Source organism: Eschrichtius robustus, chromosome 21, assembly GCF_028021215.1.
Source record: "Eschrichtius robustus isolate mEscRob2 chromosome 21, mEscRob2.pri, whole genome shotgun sequence".
NCBI lineage: Eukaryota > Metazoa > Chordata > Mammalia > Artiodactyla > Eschrichtiidae > Eschrichtius > Eschrichtius robustus.
In genome coordinates, this window is record NC_090844.1 from 13,520,760 (window position 1) to 13,548,648 (window position 27,889).

General features: G+C 36.8%; 2 protein-coding genes across 7 annotated transcripts in view; one reads left to right on the plus strand and one right to left on the minus strand.

Moving 5' to 3' along the window:
- PRIMPOL (primase and DNA directed polymerase) overlaps positions 1-13,839 on the plus strand; it is a 39,331-nt gene extending 25,492 nt beyond the window's left edge. For 5 of the 6 annotated variants that reach the window (XM_068531911.1, XM_068531910.1, XM_068531913.1 and 2 more), the window contains 7 exons: positions 2,141-2,303; positions 4,108-4,196; positions 5,986-6,075; positions 6,153-6,261; positions 10,691-10,773; positions 10,853-10,899; positions 13,594-13,839. In XM_068531911.1, the coding sequence (XP_068388012.1) occupies positions 2,141-2,303; positions 4,108-4,196; positions 5,986-6,075; positions 6,153-6,261; positions 10,691-10,773; positions 10,853-10,899; positions 13,594-13,839 (827 nt within the window). The remainder of the gene's footprint in view (positions 1-2,140; positions 2,304-4,107; positions 4,197-5,985; positions 6,076-6,152; positions 6,262-10,690; positions 10,774-10,852; positions 10,900-13,593) is intronic. The other variant, XM_068531912.1, reaches the window with a different exon arrangement.
- Positions 13,459-27,889, minus strand: part of CENPU (centromere protein U) — a 32,236-nt gene continuing 17,805 nt past the window's right edge. The window contains exons 7-13 of the mRNA XM_068531916.1: positions 26,938-27,004; positions 25,630-25,738; positions 23,236-23,314; positions 22,963-23,010; positions 21,791-21,852; positions 19,553-19,709; positions 13,459-14,592 (exon numbers count right to left, since the gene is read on the minus strand). Coding sequence (XP_068388017.1) covers positions 14,479-14,592; positions 19,553-19,709; positions 21,791-21,852; positions 22,963-23,010; positions 23,236-23,314; positions 25,630-25,738; positions 26,938-27,004 — 636 coding nt within the window. The 3' untranslated portion in view covers positions 13,459-14,478. The remainder of the gene's footprint in view (positions 14,593-19,552; positions 19,710-21,790; positions 21,853-22,962; positions 23,011-23,235; positions 23,315-25,629; positions 25,739-26,937; positions 27,005-27,889) is intronic.

Sequence of the window (27,889 nt, forward strand, 5' to 3'; positions counted from 1 at the left end):
TCTTTGATTTCTGTTTGGTACTTTTCTATATTTTCTCTTTGTTGAAGTTCTCATCGTGTTCCTCCATTCTTTCCTGAGTTCAGCAAGCATCTTTATGACCATTATTTTGAACTCTTTATCAGGTGAGTTACTTTTCTCCATTTCATTAAGATTTTTTTTCCCTGAGGTTTTATCTTGTTCTTTCATTTGGAATATATTCCTCTGTTTCTTCATTTTGCTTGACTCTCTGTGTTGGTTTCTATCCATTAGATGAAACAGCCACTTCTCCCAGTCTTGAAGAGTTGGCCTTGTGTAGAAGATGAACTTTATCATTCATTTCTGTCCTGGCTCATGTTGTCACAAACCTCTGTGCTTGTCCAAGAAGCCTATTATATTTTTAATAGCTCCTAGTAACTGAGTGTGCCAAGACCAGTCAGTGCCCCAAAGGGGGGAGGATCTCAGCACCTACATTCAAGCTGATTGGAAGTCAGACCTTCAGGCAGCAGCTTTTTTTTTTTTTTTTTTTTTAAATTTATTTATTTATTATTATTTTTTGGCTGTGTTGGGTCTTCGTTTCTGTGCAAGGGCTTTCTCTAGTTGTGGCGAGCGGGGGCCACTCTTCATCGCGGTGCGCGGGCCTCTCACTGTCGCGGCCTCTCTTGTTGCGGAGCACAGGCTCCAGATGCGCAGGCTCAGTAGTTGTGGCTCACGGGCCCAGCTGCTCCGCGGCATGTGGGATCTTCCCAGACCAGAGCTCGAACCTGTGTCCCCTGCATTGGCAGGCAGATTCTCAACCACTGTGCCACCAGGGAAGCCCTGGGCAGCAGCTTTTAAAGAATGCAAATATATACACTCCTGTGGGACCACAAGCTTAAGCCCTGCTAGTCACCAGAGCCAGGCAGTCTGGCTGGGCAGGAGTCACAAAAATTGGGGCTCCAGATGAGTGTATTAGCTCCTTTCTGAGAGATACTGGTGAGCTGTAGTGAGGTGGAGGGAGAGTGCAAAGATGGTGTCCACTGGCCTCCATTCCCTAAGAGCCCCTAAGCTCCAGGACAAGCAAATAGGCCTCTTTGTTAGAAAGACTGGGGGGTGTGTTTAAGTCTGCTGTCTGTGCAGTACTCTGGGAGTGGTAGTCTACCAAGAGCTGTCTCTCTGATTGTTATAGCTCCGTGGGACCCAGGATCACAAGCTTCCCTAACCTCTAGAGCCAGGAGGTCAAGGGGTATCTGGGTGGTAGCCACAGAAAGTGTGTCACCAGATGTGAAAACCAGGGCAGCAGATGTGTGTAGAAGCTCCCCTCTGGGAGCTACTGGCCCTCTGGATCATGGCAGAGGGAGAGCACAAAGATGGTACCCACTGCTGGAGCAAGGCTGAGGGGTGGTATGAAGACGGTACCCGCTGATAAAATAAAAAAGAAAGATGAAAGAAAGATGGCTCCCTCCAGCTTTAGCAAGGCAGAAGGAGAGCAGGAAGGTGGTGCCCACCAGCCTCCATCCTTAGAGAATATCCCAACAGGACCTTGCCCCTCAGACCAGTGCTTTAAAATTAGTAAATGACTCTCTTTCACATAACGAATGGGTGCTTTTCAATGGGCTGCTTCCGCACTTGACCCTGGGGCAGGTGAGTCTGCATGTGAGCCCTTTAAGAGCGGTTTTCAGTTTTCATGGCCCTGTGGGTCTCGTGGGTGTGAGCCCAGTTGGTCTTCAAATCCAGGTGTTTGGAGGGCTCATCTCTCAGGTGCTGGTCTTAAAAGTTGGGGTGCCTGAGGTGAGGTATGAACCCTGTACTCCTTGGGGAGAAGTTCCGGGTTTGCGTTCCCTTCTGACTGCGTGCTGCCGTGCCTGGGGTGGGGTTTATGGTGAGAGTGCCTCTCAGCCTTTCCTATCTGCTTCCGTGTGACTTCCCTCTCGTTTGCCTGATGTGAAGGGGCCATTCCTCCGGTTTTCAGATTTTTTTCCACAGGAAATTGTTCCATGTATAGCTGTAGATTCAGTGTGTCCCTGGGAGAAGGTGAGTTCAGGATCTTCCTACGTCACCATCTTGAACCGCAACCAGGTGTTTTTTCTAATAATACTATACAGAATTAACTTAATATTTGCTGACTATAAAAACAGATCACTGAAAACATGCATTCATATTGTTTTATTAATTTTTGATATAGGAGTTTATACAAGAAATAGAAACTTTCGACTGTATAAATCATCAAAAATAGGAAAGTATGTGCCTTTGGAGGTTGCTGAAGATAACAGATTTTATCCTATACAATCGAAGAATATTTCCAAAGAAAATCAATATTTCCTCTCTGCTTTGGTCAGCAATGTCAGGTATACAGGACCAGAATTAAATCATTGTGTGTTCCTGAATATTTATTAAGCAGTGAATGGCACTGTATATTACTAAAATGTGAATTGTATAGATTTTTTTATGTCTTGAGTAAAAGAAAGTCATTTCTTAAAATTCTAGGTTAACTGTTCTTTTTTGTCCAATAACTAAATAATAATAGTAAAAGTTATTTTTTAACCACTTATTTTTCTCTTTATATCCTTTTATGATTATATTTGAGATATTTTCCAGTTTTTCTAAAATGATTATAAAAATGAAAAATGACTTGTATTGCATTTGGAAATGTAATTACTGTTATTTAATTTTCTTTTTATATATGCACATACAGAAATAAATTTACATAGCTCCTTCATTTAAAACATATTTCTTGAGATCATCATTTATATGGTCATGTCACCTGTTTTATCCACTCAACATTATGTCATGAATATTTGTCAAGTTAATAACTACCAACAATAAATTGTAAATAAAATAGTTTATGTCTATATAATTTTCCATTATACTGACATACTCTATTGTCAGTTCTGTTACTGAACATTTAAATTCCCATGTTTTGGTCATTTTTAAAAAGTGTGAAAGACATCTTTCAACAGAAATATATGCCTTTATTCCCCTTCACTCTGGGCTGGCAATTTTTGTTAGTGTGGGACATGTGGTTAAAGATCAGACTAAATTGCCTTGCTGAATTAACTTGTTCTGATTCTTCTCCTTTTTGCCTTTCCTACATATAATTTTAAAGAGAAATTCCATAGAGGTAAATTTTAATAAAAATACTTAAAATACACTGCCATAGGGAAAGTTGTGTCCAAATGTCGACTTGATAGCAGTTACTCAGGAGGGTGCGAAGATATGTTGTTTTTCTCTATATATTTATGGACTATTTGAGTTTTCATAACAAATCTTAGAAGTAACATCAAAGCCTTAGTTTCCTTACCTTTAAAATGGAAATAATATTAACATCTATTTTATGGAGTTGTGAGGATTAAGTAAGAGCTGTATGTATGTATGTGTGTGCTTACAACAGCGCCTGGCACATGGTCTCTGCTCAATAAATGTTAATTATTCGTCATATCTGAGATTCTAGAGGTAGTATGGTCCTAAAAATTACATGATTCTTGCTCCCCACCGTTGTTGGCACCAGAATAAGGTCACATTCTGTCAGGTATGGGAAAAGCAACACAGTTGGTCTCTAATAACACCCTGAAGTACAGGTAATCTCTTGATTACCAAATCTCAAATTTCTTTTGTAGTTTCAATATTAATTTTACAGAAGTGGAGAGTTCTACTGAGTAGAGTTATCTTAATTGTCATTTGTGTAGCCAACTAAATAATCAGGTATTTTTCTTCCTGAATTAAAGGCTAAATTCTTTATGGTTATGAATGTATTTTTGCTTTCAGTTAATTTTAATCTATTTTCCCTTTGCTTTCATCCCTCTTTTTTTTCTTCCTGTTATCCAGACTTTTAAAATTATTGTTAACATAAACTTCAAAGGCTCTGTATGTTTGGGGAATAGTTCGTTCTGCAGCTTCAGCAGTCCTAGAGTCTTCTGATTCACTCTGTAGTAGAGGAAAGCATCAGTTTCAAATGATCACCAAACTACTCTTTTTTTGTATGGGTTGGATTGGTGCTTTTGTAGGCAAATGTGGCATAAATATCCTGGAACAGTTATCTGTTGAACAAAGGATTTTATTTATGAAACTATTTGAAATTGTGTCCTTTCTGTAGTCATGTCTCTTTAATTCTAATATAATGTTACTTTTTGTTGTACATATTTTCTTCTTCAGATTCTCAGATACTTTACGAATTCTGACATGTGACATATCTCAAAATAAACAAAAACGAGTCGAGTATTTTAACCATACCAGTACTTCAGGTAATATTAAGAAAACAATTTCCTATGAAAATTTAAGGGTGCAACATTTATTTTGCTTATAAATCTTAAATCTTAAGTATTCATATGTACTGATCCTTCAGAACAACTGGGTTTCTATCCAAAATGGAAAAAGTGTAAAAATTGATATACTTTAAAGCTTCTTCACTAATTTTCATTTTATGGTGTTTTGGGGAAAAATATGAAAATGTAGATTGTTTGTATAAAATAAACACATAATAAAATGAAAAAACTAAAAGTTCTCTTCACCCCTCTGTCCACAATCAAAGATGGGTAACCACTGTTAATAATTGCCTATATAACCCAGCAGAGCTTTTTGTATATTTCCGGTATATGGACAGCTTCTGTATTCTTTTAATGGCCATATAATTTTTCATAAAATCTATGTGTTCTTCATTCCTATACTTAAGAAAATATAGATCTTTTTCTAAGATACATATAAACTCTCCAGTAAATATTTTTATACATATTTTGGGCTATCATTATTTATAATAGTGAAACTGAAAATTTAAATGTACAACAAAATGGGATTGGTTACCTACTGTAAAATACTCTGTAGCCATTTGATTTAAATTTATAAAGCCTATATAATATGAAAAATGGCCATTTATGACATTAAGACTCAAATTATATGTGAGGTATGATCACAGGTTTATTTTAAAAATATGGATAACATTTTATGTTTATTTTCCTCTGGTTGTTTAACAGTTATTTCTAGACATTGATTTATTTAGAGTTTATTTCTCTCATTTCTGCTGTAATATATTTTCCAAAATTTCTTAAATTAATGTGTACTATTTTTGTAAGTGAAATCGGGCTTTATTTTAAGAAGAGTATTCTGTCTTTAAATTTAAGTAAGATTTTAAATAAATTATTTTTATTCCATTAGAGTCTTAGATAGAAAATATAATGAATGTCAGTGCTCTACAGCTAAAGAGCACTGGAGAACACACCTGTGGTAAGCTGAGTTTATTACTGGTCACCACGGTGGAGAATGCACACCATAGGAAACTGGGGGCATCTCAGTAAAAGGGTGTTAGGACTTATTATAGGATTCAGGCTTGAGTTAGATGCTTTTGAAGTCTCCAAGGAAGTGTGTTTGTTTTGAATTGGGTGCTGTCAGTGACAAGTTTATGATTAAATATCTTGATAAATCTTATCTAGAAGGAAGGCCGACTACAGGGAGACTAAAGCTACAATTGGTAAAGAAGGAGCAGCTACTTACATTAGACAAGATAGGTGGGCGTTTGGTCATTTTTGTGGTTTGGAAAATGTTCATGTTTTGTCTGTGTTCACACATGATTACAGAGTGGTGTTCATTTTTGCCTTGAATCATCATGGCCACAGAGTGACCTTATCTGATGTTGAACTTCAATGAAATAGTTTACGATTAATAGAACACCAGGGCTGAGCTGTGAGTCCCCAGCCAGCTTGTAGCAACACCAAGGCCTCAATGATAATACTAGGACAGCTCCTGGATGCAAGGGGCTGCTTTTCTCTTTATCAGAATGAAGCAAACAACTGAAGTGATACTGAATGCTTTTTATGCAAATTAGCTAAAATTTGATGTAATTGAGAGGTCTGAATTTTACCTGCTTCCTTGTAAGAATCCATGACCGACTAAAAGACAAATTGCAGAGAAGGCCAAAAAAAACCAAAACAAACTGGCAGGGGCAAGTTGCAAAACCCATAGTTGTACTAAACAACTTAAAATTTAACTCCTCATCTTTTAGCCATTATGATTTATAATTAATTTTTCTTTTTGTTGCAGTAGAAACCATTGAAGGTTTTCAGTGTTCACCTTACCCTGAAATTGATCAATTTGTTCTCTTGTTGGTGAATAAAAATGGCATTAAAGGAGGTAAACATAATCTTATTCTTAATTAACTGTTATATGATACAGTAATAATATCTTTAGAAACATTATTTGTGGTTCAGGAATTCGGCGTTGGAACTACTTTTTCCCAGAAGAATTATTGGTTTATGATATTTGTAAATACCGCTGGTGTGAAAACATTGGAAGAGCCCACAAGAGTAATAATATCATGTAAGTAATATTGTTTGTTAATGAGTTCTGTGTGTTTAACCAGTATTATATTGTAATGTTTATAATTTTTAAAGATGAGAATATAAAAATGATTTTGTTATAAGATTTAGTTGTAATTCAATTTATATTTTATTTGGTTTGTGTTTTTTAATATTTGAGTATCTTATTACCTTGCCTCTAGCACATATCTTTATTTTGCATTTTATTTGGTAAAATAATCCCTTAAATAGTAAAATCTTGAGGAAACTAAAGTCGAATCAAGTGGGGCTAGAAAGAAAGGAGAGGTAGTAGCCATTGGCCCTTGACACCTATGGAGTCTAAATCAAAAGTGAGCAAATTTGGGCAAGAAGGAAACTACTCCGTCAGTGTTTAAGAATTGGGGTTAAGGTTATGTTAACATGTTCAAGACAAAGAATGGTATAGAAGGGACCCAGTACTTATTGGGTGCTTGCTGTACACGCCAGGCCCTGTTCTTAGAGTTTTCTTTTAAATGCGCCTGGCAAAAGGAGAGGAAGTAGAGGAAGAAGTAGAACCGGAAGAATTTTAAATCATATAAGGAATATTTAGAATAGGGATAAAATAGAAACCCAGTAGTTATCATTTATGACGTGAGCAATTTTGCTATGTTTTAATACCTAATGTCAAAGCTCAGACTTCAACATATCAAGCTTTTATAGCACATGGGCCAGATGTGAGAAAATCATCATGAAGCTTGTTAGGAAGCTGGAAAACATCTTAGATATTATTATTCAGTGCTATACTATATATGTAGATTAATTCAGTAAAGAAAAAACAAACTTTAAAAACTACATGCTCAATGCACAAAGCTATAACAGAAAAACACAAAAGACCACCCATAGTCCCAGAACCAGTAATAACTATGGTTAAGATTTTGGTGTTTCTTTCTAGTCTTTTTTCTGTGCATGAAAGTTTGCCAGAAAATGATTATCATACAATGATCATCTTTTAACTTTCTGAGATACTCAGGTTGCTATATATTTCTTTCTGAAGAATTACCAGGTTGTATTATGTATCCACAATGTAGTCTTTCTCTTAACTGTGAGATACATCATATATATAAAAGTGTGTATATAATGTATTGATATATGTACATTTTAAGAACTAATACTAAAACGGTAACTTGCCATATCTGCCACTCACCATAAGAAACAAAATTTATCCAAACCTCAGAAGTACCTTGTGGGCCCAGCCCCAGTTTCTTTAGAGATTATAGCTATTATCCTGGATTTTGTGTTAATCTTTCCCTTGCTTCTCTTTTTATGGTTTTTCCATATATATATATTTATATGTCCAAACAATATATTATTTCGTTTTACAGTTTTTTGAATCTTAGGTAAATTGCATCCTTTGACTTGCTTTTTTGGTCAACATTTGTGAGGTTCATCCATACTATACTGCAGCATGTAGCTGTTGCTTATTCTTGTTTTCATCATTGTATATGATGTCATTATACAAATATAAATATACCAGTTCATCTATTGTCCTACTATGGACATTTGGCTTGCTGCTATAAACAGTGAAGCTGCAAACAGTCTTGTAGATATCACTCAGTGCACCTATGCAAGTTTTTCAAAGTATATTTCTCAAACTAGAACCGCTGTGTCATAGAATATGCACATACTTAATTTTATTAGATAATAAATTATCTTCCCAAATGGTCACGCTACTTCACACTCCCACCAGCAGTGTTTTCAGATTTTGTACTGCTCCATAGTCTTACCAAAACTTTGTTAGATTTTAAAAATTTGTTTTGCTACTCTGGTGAGTTTAAAATGGTATTATGGTTTTCATCTGAATTTCCCTGATTACTAACAAATTTGAGGATTGGATTGTCAAACCTCACTCATACGTATCAGAGATCTTACCCAATGATAAGCTTTACTAGTAGCTTTAAAGATATACGGAAGCAAAGGCACAGGTGAAGCAGAGTGAGGCCTGGGACGTCTGGCACGGCGACCCGGGTCCTTCCTGCACTGGACGCTTTCTCTAACTCAGGTTGAAAGCTGAGGCAGAAGTGAGCAGTCACTGTGCGCAGCAGGGAGCATTGAGGTTATGAAACACCTGTGTTTTATAGTCATAGTTACGTAGCATGTGTGACATGTCCAGGGAACCATGCCTCATAAATCCATAGACTCTAGGTTTGTTTACCATATGCAGAAACATCCTGCGAAGAGCATTCTATGTAGATAAGGATTCTCAACTTAGCAAATTGCCACTGGTCCCGACTTTCTCACTTATGTTGCCCTTAGTATCGTAATAATTTTTTCACATTGCTCCAAGGACAAAAGAAATACCTAACAAACAGTTTATTAATCAGTTTCAAGCAACTTAGTATTTGTCCTAATAATCTAGTAGCTCTTTGAAAAAAAATGTTTACCAGTTGAAAGACAATATTTGTATTTCATTTTTTAAAATTGCGGTATAATTGACGTGACATTACATTAGCTTCAGGTGTACAACATGCTTGCAAAATGATCTCCACAGTCAGTCTAGTTAACATCCATCGCCATGCATAGATGCAGTTACAATTTTGTTTTTTTGTGATGAGAACTTTTAAGATTTACTCTTACCAATTTCCAAATATGTAATACAGTACTATTAACTATAGTCACCATGTGTACATTATATCCCAATGACTGACTGACTTATACCTGGAAGTTTGGACCTTTTGAACCTTCTTAAATATAATTATTAATGGGATGTGTGTCCTTTTGAACATTGCATACATAAACTCTTAAACCTTGGAATTAGGCTGGACACTGCCACCCTCACCGTCACGTCTCATTCCACATTTATGGTACTTTTCATCACAGCCACCACCAAAAAACCCAGCTCTGCAAAGATAGGACATCACTGAAAGGAATGAAGAAAGGTGATAAATTGAAGCTATGAATTACAAGCAAGTAGCTTGCAGGGTGCTTGACAGATGTGTTATCAGAGTTTCCCTAGAAAGATATAAATATCCTACGTCACTCTGGTGTGCAGTTTGGGAACTGTAGCATTAGTCTCTTTATTAGAAAGTCTATTATTGGAATGTTTATGGGGCCATTAGACTCAGTTGCCAGCATTTTTCTCTCCTTGGTAAATGTCCCAATACCACATAGACCGTTAACCATTTTATGTTTCCTTTTCTGTGAAATGTGGGACGATTTTAAACTACTTAATCAAATTTTAAAAAAAATTTTTAGTGGTTATAGGATTGTTTGGGTTTTCTGTTAACTTTAAGTTTGCTTGGTTTGGTATATTTTTACCTAGCACTTTGTCTCTTCCACCAAAATTTTCAACATTACTGGAAAAAGTTCATAATTGTATATTTTTTTAGTATATTTTGCATTTGTAGTTATATCTCAGTTTCTAATAACATTTATGTCTTTACCTTTTTTTGTTTAATCTTGAATTTCATTAGTCTTCACATTTTGTCCTTGTTGAGCTTTCTAAATTTTTGCTCTTTATTACCTTCCTGCCTTTTAATTTATTAAGGTTTATTCTACTGTTAATTCTCTAAGTAAGTTGTTTAGCCATTTTTTTTGTTTAATAAGCTTTTAGGATTCTAAATTTCTTTCTAAAGATCACTTTGGCTCTGTTTCACATATTTTATTTTTTATTTATTTTCGGGGGGGGGGGTGGGGCCCACCATGCGGCTTGTGGGATCGTAGTTCCCTGACCAGGGATTGAACCTGGGCCCTCGGCAGTGACAGCGTGGAATCCTAACCACTGGACTGCCAGGGAATTCCCCTCACATATTTTAATATGTAATTTCAGTTCCATTCAGTTCTAAGCATATTCTAATTTCCATCATGGTTTTTTTCCTTGAGTCATTTGGTTATTAAGAAAAATGTTTTAAATCTCTCAGTTATTAATTTTAGTTAGCTATCTTTTTGTTGCTTATGTCTAAATAATTTGCTTTGTGGTCAGAGAATGTGTTGTGTGAATGAATACTTTTAAATTTGATGATTCATGTTGTATCTAGCAAAGTCCATTTTTATAATTGTTTTGAATTCTCAAATTTTTGATATCCTGAGTTTTGGAGAGTTTGTTTGGTATCAACTATCAAAAGAATGGTTTTTTTAAAGTCTTGATTTATGGTTGAAGATTTGTTTCCCCTTGAAGTGGTCAGTTTTGCTCACACATTTCGAGGCTCTCTTATTTGGTGGATAGAAGTTGGGAATTGTATCTTCCTGGGAGGAATTTTTGTCAGTATGTAATTTTTGCCCTGAAGTTCATTTTTTGTGATACTTTTGGCAACCATGGTCTGCCAAGTGTCTATTTTCATCCTTTTACTTTTTAACTTTTCTCCATCTTTAATCTTAGGCATATCTCTTGTAAATGGCATGTAGCTGAATTTTGTTTTCTATCAAGTCTATAGATAGTAAATAATTTTTTCTTCTTTTCTTTTTTTAATGTAAAGGATTTTGGTTGACCTGAAAAATGAAGTTTGGTATCAGAAATGTCATGACCCTATATGTAAAGCAGAAAACTTCAAATCTGACTGTGAGTTACTAATTTTTACATTTACCACAAAGTAAAAATTAGATATTTCTATAATAGTTCTACTGTTTTTCTGATTCAGGTTTCCCATTACCTGCTGAAGTATGTCTCCTGTTTCTTCTCAAAGAGGTAAGTGCAGTTTTTAGTTTCCTTCTCATTCCTAACTAGTTCTTGGTACAATGGTAAATGAGCTAGTGGTGTCCGGGTGTGTCCAGATATTGTTGAAACACCCTGTTCTGTACCTTGTTTTCACTTAGGAATATGTTGTAGTGATTGTCTCATCTCAGCACAAATCTGATAATATGAACCTCATTTTTTCCCACTTCTGCATAAGAAATTAATGTAGTCTATTTAACCAGTTTGACATTTAATAAATATATCATTTTTTGCTTTACAAAGAATATCAAAAATATCAAAATATATTGTTTCTTTAAACCGTAAGAAGAATTTCTAGAAGTAGAACTGTGTCCAAGGGTATATATGCATTTTAAATTTTGGTAGATATTACTAGATTGCCAAACCAATATTTTTCTTTTAAAAACTTTTATTTACCCAAGTAATTCACATTCATTGTAGACAAACATTAGAAAATACATAAAGCACAAAAGGAAAAAATCATCCTCACTTATAATTTGACCACGCAGATAACTGATGTAAACGTTGTGGTCTATATCTTCCAAAATTTGTTATCTGTGTACCCTCACGTTTTTTTAGTCATAGTATATGTACTACATTGTAGGCTTTTTTTCATACTTAAACTATCACAGATATTTTCCATACATATTACCAAATTGCTCTCCAAAAAATGATAGGAAATGAGATGTCAGTTTATGGGAGTACCTATTACCCTACACTTGCCAACATTGTTTGTTTTTCCCTTTTAATCTCTGCCAACCTGGTAGGCATAAAGTGGTATTTCAGGTGTTTTAATTTACACTTATTAATGCAGTTTAACTTTCATCAGATTTACTATGTGTTTCTATTATGGATTGCCTGTAACTACCCTCTGTTTTTATATGGGGTCTTACTAATATTTTACAAGAACTTTTCATTAAGTACTCTTTTGTCTTGTTATTTTCTAGACTTTTTAGTGTTTTTTTTCCCCACATCTATCAGCCTTTTTGTTTATAGTGTTATGGTTAGAATGAAAGTTACCTGCTACAAGCTGAATTAGTGCTTGAGTTTACAATCTAGATAATTGACTGGTGCCTATTAAATTTGACTTTAAAAAGTCTCCTGAAAAAATTCATACTGAAATGGTAGAAGTCTCATTCTTGAGCTGTAGGAGCTGGAATATAAAATAGCTGATTGATGGTAGCCAGATTCTCTGGTGAACTACTAGGCTAAGAGATAACCAAGAAAAAAGGTTTTTTAAATTGTGCCTCTAAGAAGAATATTTTACCCTTGGTTCATTTGGAGTGTTATTTTGATGCATGTTAGTGCTTGTGGTTTCAGTGGGTTTCTAAAAGTGATTTTTTTTTCCTGCCTATCCAGTAATACCTCAGAAATGCCAGGTTGAAAGTACTTTTGGTGTACAGTATTACCACTGCTTGGATTTACTTTGTCTTTTTATTTAAAATAACAGTATATAATAAACCTATCACTTAGTTTTAACAGTTAATATTTTGTCATTTCTGCTTCATCTGGTTTTAAAAGAAGTTTCAACCTACAAAAATGTTGCAGCAGAACAAGGAACCCTCCTGTACGCCCTTCCTCTAGATTTGTTAAACATTTGGCCACACTTATTTTCTCCCTCTGCTGTACACATTACACATCATTTTTGATGAATCTTGTCTAGGCATTTCAGGCTGCTATAACAGAATACCTTAGACTGAGTGACTTAAAAACAACAAATTTCTCACACCTTAGACTGAGTGACTTAAAAACAACAAATTTCTCACACCTTAGACTGAGTGACTTAAAAACAACAAATTTCTCAACAGTTCTGGAGGCTGGACAGTCCAAGATCAAGGTGCTGGCTGACTCAAGTCAGCTTCCTGGGTCATTGAGAGCTGTCTTCTCACTGTGTCCTTCCCTGGTAGAAGGGATCACAGAGCACTCTGTGGTCTTTTATAAGGGGGCACAAATCCCATTCATGAGGGTTCTGCCCTCATGATCTAATCACCTGCCAAAGACCTCACCCTCCTAATACCATCACATTGAGGGTCAGGATTTCAACCTAATGAATTTGGGGATGGGAGTACATAAACATTCAGTTCATAACAAATCTCTTCAGAATAAGTTGCAGACATCAAAATCCTTCTTTTTCTCCAGCTACATACTTAAGAGATGAAGAACATTCTTATATACCTATAGTGAAATTATTAAATTCAGGAAATTTCATGTTGATATAATATACAAATCCACACTCATACTTTGACAGTTGTCTCAAAACTGTTCTTCGTAACTTTTTTCAATCCATGTTAATTTTTAAAATACTTTAAAGATAGAGAAATATGTTAAGATAGCAGATACATTTTTAAAAACCAGTTTGCCTTCAGCTAGACTATCCACTTTTTTAAAAAAATCAGTCTTGTCTTCGCTGTAGCCCCATCTGTGTACATTGAAAAGAATGTACCACAGGAACTGCAGGCATTTCTAAATTTGGAGTTCCAAGAGTGTGCCACAAAGGCAGCAGCAGTGAGCCCATTCCCATGGTGACTGTATTGGAGACAATATCATCCAGTGTTTTCACTTTAGTATCTGTTGAACTGAATACTTTAATTCAGTAGAGATCGACTATATGGTGAAATTATCATACATTCTGTCTGAATAAGCAGTATTTTCTTCCTACTCTACTCTCCCTCCCCTTTGGAACTAAAGGAGGAGGAGTTTACAGCAGATAAAACAAGGAACAATGAAACCAAGACTCCTCATGAACCATCATCTAGTGCATCGTCAAAAGGTACATTTTCTGATGCTGACTGGGATAGTGGCATTGATGATGCGTATATTTTGGAGGCTACAGAAGATGCTGAGTTGGCAGACGCTGCAGAGAACAGTCTTCTCGGTTATAATGGAATTGATGAAATCCCTGATGAACTAATTACAGAAGTATTGCAAGAGTAGCTAATTATGGACACTTACATAACTAGGCTGTAATTTGCTTGAAAACGGATTTAATAACAAACTGTAGTAACTTACAAAGCCTGTTGTATCAGCTAAGTTGTATTATTTTGCTTCCAAATCTTATTTATTGAAGTAAACCAGTTTTATTGAAAATTAGCTCCTGTGTGCTTAAATTCAGTAGAAGTCTCCTTATTTGATTAACCAAAGTTAGTCTTTGTTCATATTGGCTTAATTTTGCATGTTTATTTTTACGGTAAAACTTTTGTATGTCTAGGGCTGATTAGGTGTCAACATTTTAAAACATTTTGAAACTCATTACTTGACATTAACCAGAAAAATTAACTATGGCCTCTAAAACTACTATAAGCTAGCCATTTAATTTTAATGACAAAGTAATATTAGATTCTGGTGACAAGACCATACAACCAGCCTGAACAATTAGACAAGTTTACTTTTTTAAAATGTACCTGAGAATGTTGCTATAACAATTAAAAGAAATATTCAATTCAAATTAATAGTAATAAAGTTTGGCAGTTTTCTCCCCCATCTCCTTTGTGGAAAAATGCATACAGTTTCAGAAGGTAACAGGCAGTAGCATGAGACTAATCTTTATATGTGCACACTTTAGTAGACTGGTCTTCATTTCTGGTCAAGGAGCTTCTCTAATTGATAGTTGATATTTTGCAGATGGTTTTCAGCTCCCAAAAGGGGTCTTGCTTTGAATAGCAGAGCTGGAAGGCTGGATGAATCATACTGTTGAGGGAAAATATTTAGAATAACAAATATCAAAAACTTTTAGAACCCTATCCATTTTACGTAGCTCAGTGTTATGACCAAATGCCAATATTAATAGAGGTTTCCCTGAATCACTCTTCCTCTCATTTTTTAAATAAAATTGGTTTTAATTCATTGCCTTAGGACAACTGATAAATAAGGTTGCAAGGGAACTGCTCTGCAAAGCTTGAGCTAATCATCCCAGGAGATAAGTTGGCTCAAAGAACTGTGGCATCTGAATTATTTAAAACAAAATCATCCCTGGGACAGGGTAAGACCTGTTTTGGGCAAGTCAGCTAGAGCTCTGTGTGGTCGGCTTGATCTCATGCTATCTTAAACACAGGAAACCATATGGAAGATTTACTTTTACTGTAAGAACTGATGGAACAAGAACAGCAGGTCCCTAAAATTCATGATCTAGAAAAAATTACTTACTGGGAAGATCAATAAAGTGTCTTAAAAGTTGCCAATCCAGGGGCTTCCCTGGTGGCGCAGTGGTTGAGAGTCTGCCTGCCAGTGCAGGGGACACGGGTTCGAGCCCTGGTCTGGGAGGATCCCATATGCCGCGGAGCAACTGGGCCTGTGAGCCACAACTACTGAGCCTGCGCGTCTGGAGCCTGTGCTCCACGAGAGGCCGCAACAGTGAGAGGCCCACGCACCGCGATGAAGAGTGGCCACCGCTTGCCACAACTGGAGAAAGCCCTCTCACAGAAACGAAGACCCAAAACACAGCCAAAAATAAATAAATAAATAAATAAATAAGGTAATGTGAAGTTCTGTAAAAAAAAAAAAAAAGAAAAAAGTTGCCAATCCAAACTGTCCTTAATGATTAAAGACAAAATTAAATACAAACCCAATGTAAAATAGAAATCAAAGCTCAACTCATGATTTTGAAATAATTAACAAAGCCAAATATCATGGTGCAATTTGTATCTAAGGGTGAGTGACTAAAATCACCCAACATCTGTATCATACTTATGATAGTTTGTTGCTTATGTTTTCAAGGTGATTTTCTTGGAAGTGAAATTAAGCAGAAAAGCTGTCAGACTGACTACCACCCAATAAATAATGGAATTTTTTTCTAGAATATCACCATATTACTAGGCAATTCAGTTTAACAAGTATTTGAGAGCCTAATGTGTTCAAGCTACCATAGGGCACCTGCTCTCAGGGAAGGTGGGCAAGGGGAAGAACTAACATTTGGTGCTAGATTCTTAGTTTAGGAGAAGAGGTAAGACATATACCCCAGTATCTACACTCTGAAAGCATAACGGACAGCTGCTACAACGGAAGTCCGGAACGCCTGAGGGCTTGCACAGAACAAGATGTTAGTAAGAGTCATATATTCCAAAGAAGGCAGTCACTGAGTCTCAGTTCTCACCTAAGTTATGATGTTCAAAGTCAACCAGTGCTATTATTAATTTCTCCTACTAACCAAAATCCCCAACTCCAAATAAGCTTTAGACCAGTTGGGTACTGTCAAAAAAAAATTAAAAACATTCTATTTCCAGATCTCTAATATACTGAATATAAACAAATCTTTCTTCTCCTGAGCCTAACTTTTACATCAGTATCAAAACTTTGAAGTTGAATTTGGAAGTGAAGAATAAGATGTATGTATACATTATATGTTTGTATATCATAATTTTATATAAAATATACAAATTTTTCCTGTAATTTAAATATTTCTATTAACCTGAGTTGGTTATCATAAGAGTAGCAAACTCTGCAGCAAAAATCAGAACCAACTACAAAGTTTACTAAAAGTGAACCAAGCAAGAAACAGGAAATATGAACAGACCAATTACTAGTTACTGAAATTGAATCAGTAATTTAAAACCCCCCAACAACCAGAAGTCCAGGACCAGATAGCTTCACAGGTGAATTTTACCAAACATTTAGAGATTAGTTAACACCTATCCTTCTGAAACTATTTGCAGAGGAAGGAATACTTCCGAACTCATTCTATGAGGCCACCATCACCCTGATACCAAAACCAAAGATATCTCAAAAAAAGTACACGCCAGTATCACTGATGAACATAGATGCAAAAATCCTCAATAAAATCTAGCAAACCAAATCCAACAATACATTAAAAGAATCACACACCATGATCAAGTGGGACTCATTTCAGGGATATAAGGAGTTTTCAGTATCTACAAATTAATGTGATATACCTCACTAACAAATTGAAGAATAAAAATATCTCAGTAGATGCAAAAGAGCTTTTGATAAAATTCAACATCCATTCATTTATGATAAAAACTCTCCAGAAAGTGGGCATAGAGGGAACTTGCCTCAACATAATAAAGGCCATATAGGACAAACCCACATCTAACACCACACTCAATGGTGAAAAGCTGAAAGCATTCCCTCTAAGATCAAGAACAAGACAAGGATGCCCACTCTTGCCACTTTTATTCAACGTAATTTTGGAAGTCCTAGTTACAGTAATCAGAGAAGAAAAAAGAAAAGGAATCCAAACGGGAACAGAAGAAGTAAAACTGTCACTGTTTGCAAATGACATGATACTATACATAGAAAATCCTAAAGACACTACCAGAAAACTACTAGAACTCATCAATGAATTTGGTAAAGTTGCAGGATACAAAATTAATATACAGAAATCTGTTGCATTTCTATACACTATGAAATATCATGAAGAGAAATTAAGGAAACAATCCCATTTATCATCACATCAAGAAGAATAAAATACCTAGGAAAAAACCTACCTAAGGAGGCAAAAGACCTGTACTCTGAAAACTGTAAGATGCTGATAAAAGAAACTGAAGAGGACACAGATGGAAAGATATACCTGGTTCTATACTGCATACTATAAAACTCTTTATAGTGTAGTATTTATAGAGGAAAACATAGGCAGAACACTCTTTGACATAAATTGCAGTGATATCTTTTTGAATCCACCTCCTAGAGTAATGAAAATTTTAAAAATAAACAAATGGGATGTAATTAAACTGAAAAGGTTTTGCACAACAAAGGAAATCATGAACAAAACGAAAAGACAACCCACAGAATGAATGGGAGAAAATATTTGCAAACAAAGTGACCAAGAGATTAATTTCCAAAATATACAAACAGCTCATGCAGCTCAATATCAAAAAAACCCAATCAAAAAACGGGCAGAAGATCTAAATAGATATTTCTCCAAAGAAGACATACAGATGGTCAAAAAGCACATGAAAAAATGCTCAACATTGCTAATTATTATAGAAGTGCAAATTAAAACTACAATGAGGTGTCCCCTCACACCGGTCAGAATGCATCATCAAATAGTGTACAAACAACAAATGCTGGAGAGGGTGTGGAGAAAAGGGAACCCTCCTGCACTGCTGGTGGGAATGTAAACTGACACAGCAACTATGGAGAACAGTACGGAGGTTCCTTCAAAAACTAAAAATAGAACTACTAATAGAACTAGATAAATTAGGAGCTTGGGATTAACATATACATACTACTATATATAAAATAAACAACAGTAGAACAAAAACTAAAAATAGAACTAACTATCCAGCAATTTCACTCCTGGGCATATATCTGAAGAACACCATAGGGCTTCCCTGGTGGCACAGTGGTTAAGAATCCGCCTGCCAATGCAGGGGACACGGGTTCGAGCCCTGGTCTGGGAAGAGCCCACATGCCGCAGAGTAACTAAGCCCGTGCGCCACAACTACTGAGCCTGCGCTCTAGAGCCCGTGAGCCACGACTGAGCCCACGTGCCACAACTACTGAAGCCCGCGCGCCTAGAGCCTGTGCTCCGCAACAAGAGAAGCCAGAGCAATGAGAAGCCCGTGTACCGCAACTAGAGAAAGCCCGTGTGCAGCAATGAAGACCCAACGCAGCCAAAAATTAATTAATTTAAAAAAAAACACCATAATTTGAAAAGATAACCCAGTGTTCACTGCAGCACTATTTACAATAGCCAAGACATGGAAGCAACCTAAATGTCCATCCACAGAGGAATGGATAAAGATGTGGTATATGTATACAAAGGAATATTACTCAGCCATAAAAAAGAACGAAATAATGCCATTTGCAGCAACGTGGATGGACCCAGAGATTATCATACTAAGCGAAGTAAGTCAGACAGAGAAAGACAAATGTCGTATGATATCACTTATATGTGCCATCTAGAAAAATTACACAAATGAACTTATTAACAAAACAGACTCACAGACTACAAAAACAAACTTAGGGTTACCAAAGGGGAAAGATGCGGTGGGAAGGGATAAATTAGGAGCTTGGGATTAACATATACATACTACTATATATAAAATAAACAACAAGGACCTACTATATAGCACAGGGAACTATATTCAATATTTTGTAATAACAGAGAAAAGAATCTGAAAAAGATTCTTATCTACATATATATGTATAACTGAATCACTTTGCTGTACACCTGAATCACTGTAAATCAACTATACTTCAATAAAAAAAAATTTACCACATTTTTCCCTACTACATGCCTTTTTAATACTTCTCAACTTCTAAAATTACACCATTTATATGGGATAATGGCTAGTTTTTCAGATACAAAAGATACTGAAAGTATGGGCTGAACAAAGAACAAGAGGTTGGTCTTTATAACATGTATGAGTGGTCTTACGTTGATGACAATTATAGTAATAAAGCATAGCTGTTCACTTGAGATCTGTACACAGAGGATACACTTCCCTTAAAGAAATTCAGTTCTCTGAAGCTCAAGCATAACACCTTAGTAAAATCAGTGTTTCTGGGTTTTTCTTTACTCCTCTGGCCTTAATTAATTAGCTGAAGAAGTGGTGATAACACATTTTCACCAATTTGTAGTGATGCTTTTTGGGTAGACACCCACGCTGCCTCTCCATAGCTCTTGCACTCTAGCACGCAAACGCCCTGCGTCTTCTGAAGCACAGTGAAAAGTGAAAACTGAAGTTACCGTTGCCTTTACATTTGGCTCTTTCTCTTGAATATCTGAATAATCTTGATGAAGCCGTTCTAAATTAGACAAGAAATTTGCTGCATTCCTAAGGGAAGCTTTTCTCTCCTTAAGTTCATCATACTTTATTTGTAGTTGTTTCAGCTCTGGTTCTAACCTAAAACAAAAAAAAATTTTTCCCGAAAATGAATGACACAAAGTATAACAACCTAAGCCTAAGGTAGATGAGATGGAGTAGGTCAGGATACTGAGTGAAGCTTTAAAAACACAGGGGAGGTGGCCTACGTGGTCCGAGGTATCTTTAGCTCTGAAATTATAAACGTGAACGACTCTGGACTCAACACACAGAAAAGACTGAGACATGATGCACAACGAGTGCTCAGCAATGACGCCCAGAGACGAATATGCCTTACATGTCCTAAAATTCATCAAGTCATTTTTAAAGTCTTGGGGACTATTGAATTAAAACATATACTTGGGTAAAGATTTTAGCGCCCCAGGCGGAAGTAGACAGGCATTGCAATTTAACAGTAAAAGTATGGACAAAAAGCCTTCCCTCTGCCCCTTCCTCTTGTTGAAATTTTGTCCATCTCCAAGGTCTAATAAAACCAGTGGAAAAACTCAGTGCCTGGATGAAATGTGTGAACCTTGGGCAACCTGCTTTCTCTCTCTCAGTAGCTTATTAGTTTCTTAACCTATAAAATAAAAAGGGATAATTTGGATTTTGTGGACCAATTTATAAAAGAATGGGGAGAGGCTACCATGTTTTATTCTCACAAATAAAGATATAAAAAAACAACCATGCTCTAATATCATTTTACAAAAGAAAAGTCCTCATAACAGTTCCGTACACTGAACAAGTGCTGCATTCTGGAAAACTCACTGTGCCATCTGGGTTGTGGGCAGGAGTGCTCGATTTGGAGCCAGTCGGCAGACACCAGACCGCGGCTCCCTCACTTCCTAGGCGGGTGGCTGAGGGTCAGTTACCGCCCTGGGCCTTAGGTCTTTCACATTGTAAAGTTACAATAAAGTTATTGTAAAGTTACAATAATGACATACTACATTTTTCTCTTTCTGTGCCTTTTCAAAATACTGTACTTCTCAACTTCTAAAATTCTATCTAGAAAAGGAACAATAGATCTCAAAGACAGATGAGTCTTCTGTAGTTGTCTTATATAGCCAAATAACCTACCTCACAGGGTTACAGCGATGAGTTAGTATGTAAAGCATTTATAGGACAGTGCCCAACACACACAGCTAACACCTTAGAAAGCTTCCTCTCATTATCTTTCTTATTTTGGCCTGGGCCAATGAAAGCTTTCGCGTGGGCCAGCAGCACCTGTCCATACACTAGATTTGGAAACCAAAGTCCTAGACAACCCATTTTTCCCGCTTCTAAACGTCTGTGGCTGTCTCATCTTTAAAACTTAATTATAGGTTGTCTTTTCTGATAAGACCACTTTTTCAAGCTATTTTAAACTCCTTAAGAGCAGAGAGCGTATCTGATACTGCTTATTCTGCTGCTGCTTTACTACCAACCCTCCAGCTCACACAGCAGCCCTGTCTGAATGGAAGACCACCAAAAAATACTAGTTGGTTGACCAGCTGATGGATTGTGCTCCAGTCTTCCTAACCAGACCATGGAGACAGCCCTGGTGGAAACTGTCCTGGCCCGACACTTGGGAATGGACCCACACGAGTGCCATGCCAAGCTATACCTGTCAACAACATTCACAAGAACTGTTAACACTTACTACAAAACTTACTGTATCCCAGTCTCCGTGAGGCACTTTCTGTATATTTATTTATTCAATTAAATCTCACAACACCCTGTGAGGTATAGTTATCATTGTGCTCATCTACAAATGAGGGAACTGAGGCATTGAGAGGTTAAAAGTAACCTGCCCAAGGTTGCACAGCCAGTAAGTGGCAGAGCCTAGATTCAAAGCCAGGCAGTCTGGTTCTAGATAGAGTCTGTGCATGCACTAAGTCTCTAATTCGGCTGCCTCTCAGGCCAGAACTGAGAGCTCTCATGGGGGGACGGGCCACTGCTGAATTCCCCTCCGCTCACAGCTTCTCCACTTGGCAGCAAAGCCTGCCTTCACTGAGCTTCCAAGCTCAGAGAAACCTGGGGTTTAAACGCAGCACAGCAGCAAGTTTTACAACAAAGCCTCGCATGGCATATCGTGATTAAATCCTTCTCGTAAGTTCTCAAAGAGGATTTTGATATTATCTTACCGAAGCAGTTCATCCTGGACTTCAATCAAACGTTGCCTTTTCTTTTCGATATCTGAGATCATCTAAGTAATACAACAGTTAGTTAAATTAATTTTGTAAATATTTGAGCACTGCCTTGTGCACTGTATTGGAAATATAGTGGGAAACAAACCCCATTCTTACCATCATGGAACTTTGGTCTAATAGGGAAGATAGACATTACATACAAACAGGATGTAATTACAACTTGTGATACATGCTATGAAGGGAAAGAACAGGGAACTCTGAAAAAGAACAGGGGTATCAACTTGAGGACAACTTTAAAGAGGAAGTGGGGTCAGATCTTTACTACCCTGTGAGCTATAAAGTAAGGAGTTTCCATTTTATCTAGGTACACTAGAAAAATATTGAAGCAGGGGAGTGTTATGACACAATTTGTATTTTAAAAAGGACATTTCAATATAATACACTGTATTATCTCAACTATCACTTTTAGTGACTACCTCATATTCCACTGCTGGACATTCAGACTACTCCTGCTTGCTTATAAGAAATGCAGAATTGACCAACAGGAGATTAAAACTGAAAAACAACGAAGGCTTATAATCACCAGAAGGAAAAATGTATTCATTTCAAATCCATTTCTGTTATAAATGTAGAGGGGGGAGCTGTGCTTCCACACGTAGGTTCATGCAAGTTTGAAGCTAGAACATCGGATGTCAAGTGGTCCAACTATAAACAGATGGGCAAGGAGGGCCTCATGTTTCCTTGCAAACTAAGTGGCATACAGTGCATTGAAGGAACAGAACCAGGACAAGAAAGGAGGTCTCCTGACCCTTAACCCAGGATTCTTCCCAGGCTGCCTTTTTACCTGAGACATAAGACAGTTCTTTAGTCTAAAAGGTTTTTGACATACACAACAGTGATAAATATACATTACTTAATACTTATCCATGTAAGTGGTCATTTTGGGCTTGAGAGCCATTTTTAGGCTAACTAGGATCCCCAGTTCCTCAGCTTGCAGGATACTCATCTGATCAATCACCAGATCAACCAAAGAAAAGCCTGACTAAAAAGATAAAAAGATCTTATACAAACTCTCAAGGTCATAAAACCCAGGGTCAGGTCTTTACTTAACTCTACATATGTGCATGTTCTAAAGGACTGTGTTTCTAATCACGTAAGTGAGTTACCTTAGTGTTCTTCCTTTTCAGAGTTTTCAACATCTGGACTTCTTTAAGCTACACAAAACAAAAAATAAATATTCGCCTGCATTTTCCACAGTTAACTGTTTATTAGTTTACAATATAACCACATCTAGTTTAAAAACAACATGTGAAATATGTATAGTTCTAATGAGTTCTTTACCACATTGCCAGCAAATGCAAGCTTTTCTAAGATAACAGTATGCTGCTCAGGATTAGTAAAAAATATCTAGACCAACAAATTTATGTCAATGAACTTACCACGTTGATGAGTTCTTCTTTCAAATTAGAATGAAATTTGTTGATTGCTTCCTTACAAATTTTAGAGTCTGTTTTTTGTCTGTAGCAGAATAAAGAAAGTTAAACTTAGGTGTTACATAAAGGATTTTGAAAGGTGTGTTGCATTTGTTTAGCACACCCATAGACACACACACAGTTTGGTATGTGCCCTTTTGAATATCTAAGATGGCATGGTCAGCTTGCAGCCCTTTCTCAGATTTAAAAAAATACTGGAAACATCTCAACAAACAAAAGAAAAAGAACAGGAAATATTTCCCCCAAACCCTCATGTATGTAGTCAGCACTCCCTGACACTGGCCACATCCACAGGTGACACTACGCCATGTGGAAAGCAATGTTTACAGCCAATCCCCGTCTTTTTCTGCTGCCTGATCCAGTGAGCAGCAGACTTCAGCCCCTTCCTTCCTCCCTCCCTGCTATAACTGGAGAAATAATTGTATAACACATCCGGACTAACCAATGAGTAAGTAGCCAGAAGCCAGCCATTCAGTTCTGCAAAAACTATAAAGCTGACCCAAAACTGGCTCAGGTCCCTGTCATCAGGGACAAAAGAGCCCAGTCTCCCGTCTGGCTCACTCTGGCTGGACACAGACCCACAGCGACTGTGCAGGAGCAGCACACACACTGCCAGGGTGGCAGCTAGCCCTGCTCTGCCTCGGCGCAGTACGACACTATAAAGTGTGCTTTTAATCGAAAATAAATCTCTTGTGTGACAGTTTATCTTATAGTTACTTTTTTCTTGGGGCAAGTCCATGAGGAAAAGTCACCCAGCATAAGGGGACTAAGCCCACGGCCTAATTCTTCAGAAGTTAAGCATAAGAGAAGGCCTACACATTTGAATACAGATTTTTGTAGAAGTTTTCATCAAAAAAAATGGAGTATTTCTAGTGACATCAGAAGACGGTGGAATAGGAAACCCCAGACCTCATTCCCCCACAGGGACACCAACTTAACAACTACCTACAGCCCGAAAAGCCTTTATGAGAACTCCAGAAACCAGTTGAGAAGTTGCAGTACCCTGGCAAGTTCAAAGTCAAGAACCCACGTTGAAACAGGTAAGAGAAGCCATTTCACATCAACTGTGATAGCCCTTCTCCCAGAATTAAAGTCTCTAGGTATTATAAACATGATGGGTTTTGGGGTGGGGGAAGGGTGAGAAGACTAAGACATGAGAGCTTGCCAAAATTCTAACCTTCTTGGTGGGGAGTTGTAAATTCTATTTTTTTAAAAAAAAAAGTTATATAGGATTAAAAACATCAAAAAGTAAAAAAAAAAAAAAAAAAATTTTTTTTAAAGTAAAAACTGGATCAGTACATTCTTCTAAATATATGGATAATTAAAATAAATGTAAATGGACTAAAGTCAACAGGTGGAATTCAAAGATGGACACTTTGGATTTAAAAAAGATTTTATAAGAAATAATAAAGTTTAAGGTGAGACAAAGGTTGGAAATAAAAGTTAAAAGAATATAAAATCTGGCAAATACTAGCAAAAGAAATCTAGTGACATATTAGTATCAGATAAAATAGATTTTAAGACAAAAAGCATTTTTAGGAATGGAAGGGGTCACTACATAAGGATAAAATGTTCAATCTAAAAGAGCAATTTTAGGGCTTCCCTGGTGGTGCAGTGGTTAAGAATCCGCCTGCCAATGCAGGGGACACGGGTTCGAGCCCTGGTCCAGGAAGATCCCACATGCTGTGGAGCAACTAAGCCCGTGTGCCACAACTACTGAGCCTGTGCTCTAGAGCCCACGAGCCACAATTACTGAAGCCCGCGTGCCTAGAGCCCATGCACCGCAACGAAGAGTAGCTCCCGCTCGCCGCAACCAGAGAAAGCCCGCGCGCAGCAACAAAGACCCAACACAGCCAAAAATAAAATAAATAAAAGAGCAATTTTAAACATGATATCTTAATAAAATAATCTCTCTATATAAATAGCATAAATTGATGGAAGTACCAGGAAAAACTGAGTAATACTGATTCTACATAGATCCAATAATTAGAGATTCTACATAGAACCACTAATTAGAGCTTTCCCACAGATTATGTGCCAGGCCATAAAGGAAGCCTCAATATTTCAAAAATAGGTATCACCAGTCCATGAAATTTGACCGTAACTATTTAAGATGGAAGGTTAATACAAAAATATAAATTAAAACGTCACATATTTGGACATAGAAAAACATACTACTTAATAATTCACAGGCTTAAAGAAAAAAATCATAATGGAAGTTTAAAAATATGTAAAACAGTGATAATGAAAATTCTACATATCAGAAGCTGTGGAGTGAGTAGAAGTGCTATTTCAAGGGAAATTTATTAGGCACATATATCACAGTATCAAAAGACTTACTTATACTCTAGGAGGATGTTCTCAAATGCAGACAAAACGACATCTAACTCCATGATGTCACTGGTTTTCTTTTCTTTTAAACACCAAATAGGTAAACAGTCGGAAGTATCTACAACATTAGGATAAGTCAATTTAATCTACCGATTATCAACAGTTTAGCTCTAGGTCCATGGTTCTGAAAGCCTACAACGAAAGTAGTTCCACCAAATTGCTAAAAATAGCGAGAACTTTTGAAGAAGCATACGGGAGGAGACATGCTCACTTCTTCCTCTCCCAGTCAGTCTCACAGACCCCTGTCTGTACCTCACCCTCTAACTGCCGTCTGCTTGGTTCTCCCATTTCTGCTGAAGCAGCCTAAAGCACTGCTGCCTTTTAATTACCTTGCTGTGTCTTTAACAGTCTGCTCTTATCTAACACTACTGGTGATTGAGATCTTCTTTGTTAACTGTATTTTCATAGTTTTAATCTACCTGATAGGCCACTTCTAGGACACATAAGGTTACTGAGTGTATTGATTCAGATAGCTGTAGGAATATAATAAGAGATTAACTAAACTATGGTACATTTGTGAACGAAATATTATACATTCATTAAAATGTTATTGTAGAATATTTAATGACAAGGACTTGAGCCCACTTAGTGTGAGAAAAGCTCAGTAAAAGAATTGAAGAGTAAAGACCAAAAAACCTGGTAGTTATTTTGGGGTGATGGAATTGTAGGTGATTTTATCTTCCTTTCCATACCTTTGAAATTTTCTAAAATAAGCATTTTTATAATAAGAAAAATGTAAAACTTATCTTTTAAAAGAACTGAAGGAAAGAGAGAAAATGCTTTATTTTCAATGCTTTATTTTCCTCCCATTTTTCAATAAACTGTGTCAATAAAAAGTGATGTAAAGATGTTAAAAAAAAATGATGCAAAAAACATGGATGAATCTCAAAGTTATGCTGAGTGAAAGAAGCCTTCTATAAAAGAGTACATACTATGTTGTATGAAAAGAGTATATACTGTTATGAAAAATTAAAATAGATTAATGAATAGGCGCTAAAGCAAGTATAATACATTTTGACAGTAAAATCTAGGTAGTGGGTATATGAATAGATATTGTACAATTCTTTCTCCTTTGTTGTATGTTGAAATTTTTCATGATAGATGTTGGGAAAATCAGTTACTCCAAAGTCACATATTTTTAACTTTTTAAAGTAACAATTTTATATACTTAAATTTACTACTTTATCAAATTAAGAAATATATTTTTAAAAAAGAAATTCTTGAATGATTGACTATGTATAAAACACTATTGTATACCCAAGTCTGTGGCTTCACTTCTTGGTTTCTTCCTTTTGCCACGAAACATCTTCTTTTTCTGAGTTTTCTTAAAAAAACAAAAAAAACCACAGCAAAGATTTTTATTTAAGAGGAGTCTCTCTTCAAACAAGAATTAAGACAGTATTATCAGGGCTTCCCTGGTGGCGCAGTGGTTGAGAGTCCGCCTGCCAATGCAGGGGACACGGGTTCGAGCCCTGGTCTGGGAAGATCCCACATGCCGCGGAGCAACTAGGCCCGTGAGCCACAACTACTGAGCCTGCGCGTCTGGAGCCTGTGCTCCGCAACAAGAGAGGCCCGCGCACCGCGATGAAGAGTGGCCCCCGCTCGCCACAACGAGAGAAAGCCCTCGCACAGAAACGAAGACCCAACACAGCCATAAATAAATAAATAAATAAAATTTAAAAAAAAAAAAAAAAAAGACAGTATTATCAGACACTGTCAATATTTTAGCTACAATTCTCATTTCGTTCTAAGTTAATAATTATATAAATTATCTAAATTAATATAAGAAAATGCTGAAAAAAATAAAACCGTCTCAGGATAAAAAGTAATTAAAACTTTCAGTTGGCTTGTAACAGTGGGTGCCTTGGAGGAAACTGAACTTTTATTATTTAAGATAATAATGTGTGGAATCAGCTCAATTTCTGCCCCAAGCTAAGAGGAAGGAACAGCTTCTGAACTAGCTCTCTTGCCATAAACAGCCATAAAGCGGGGAGAGGGGTGGCACCCTCATTCAGGCACTGGACAACGGGCGAAACAAGCCTGAGACTCAGAAGGTGGACTCCGGCTGCCCGCCTTCCCGCACGCCGGGGACAGCTGAGACGGCAGCGCAGCAGGCCCAGTCCCAGCAGAGAGTGGTAACCCTCGTCCGCGGGAGGCGGGGACCTGCGGTAAGCTGCTCAGGGAGAAGAGCAGAGGTCTGGGTGCGGGT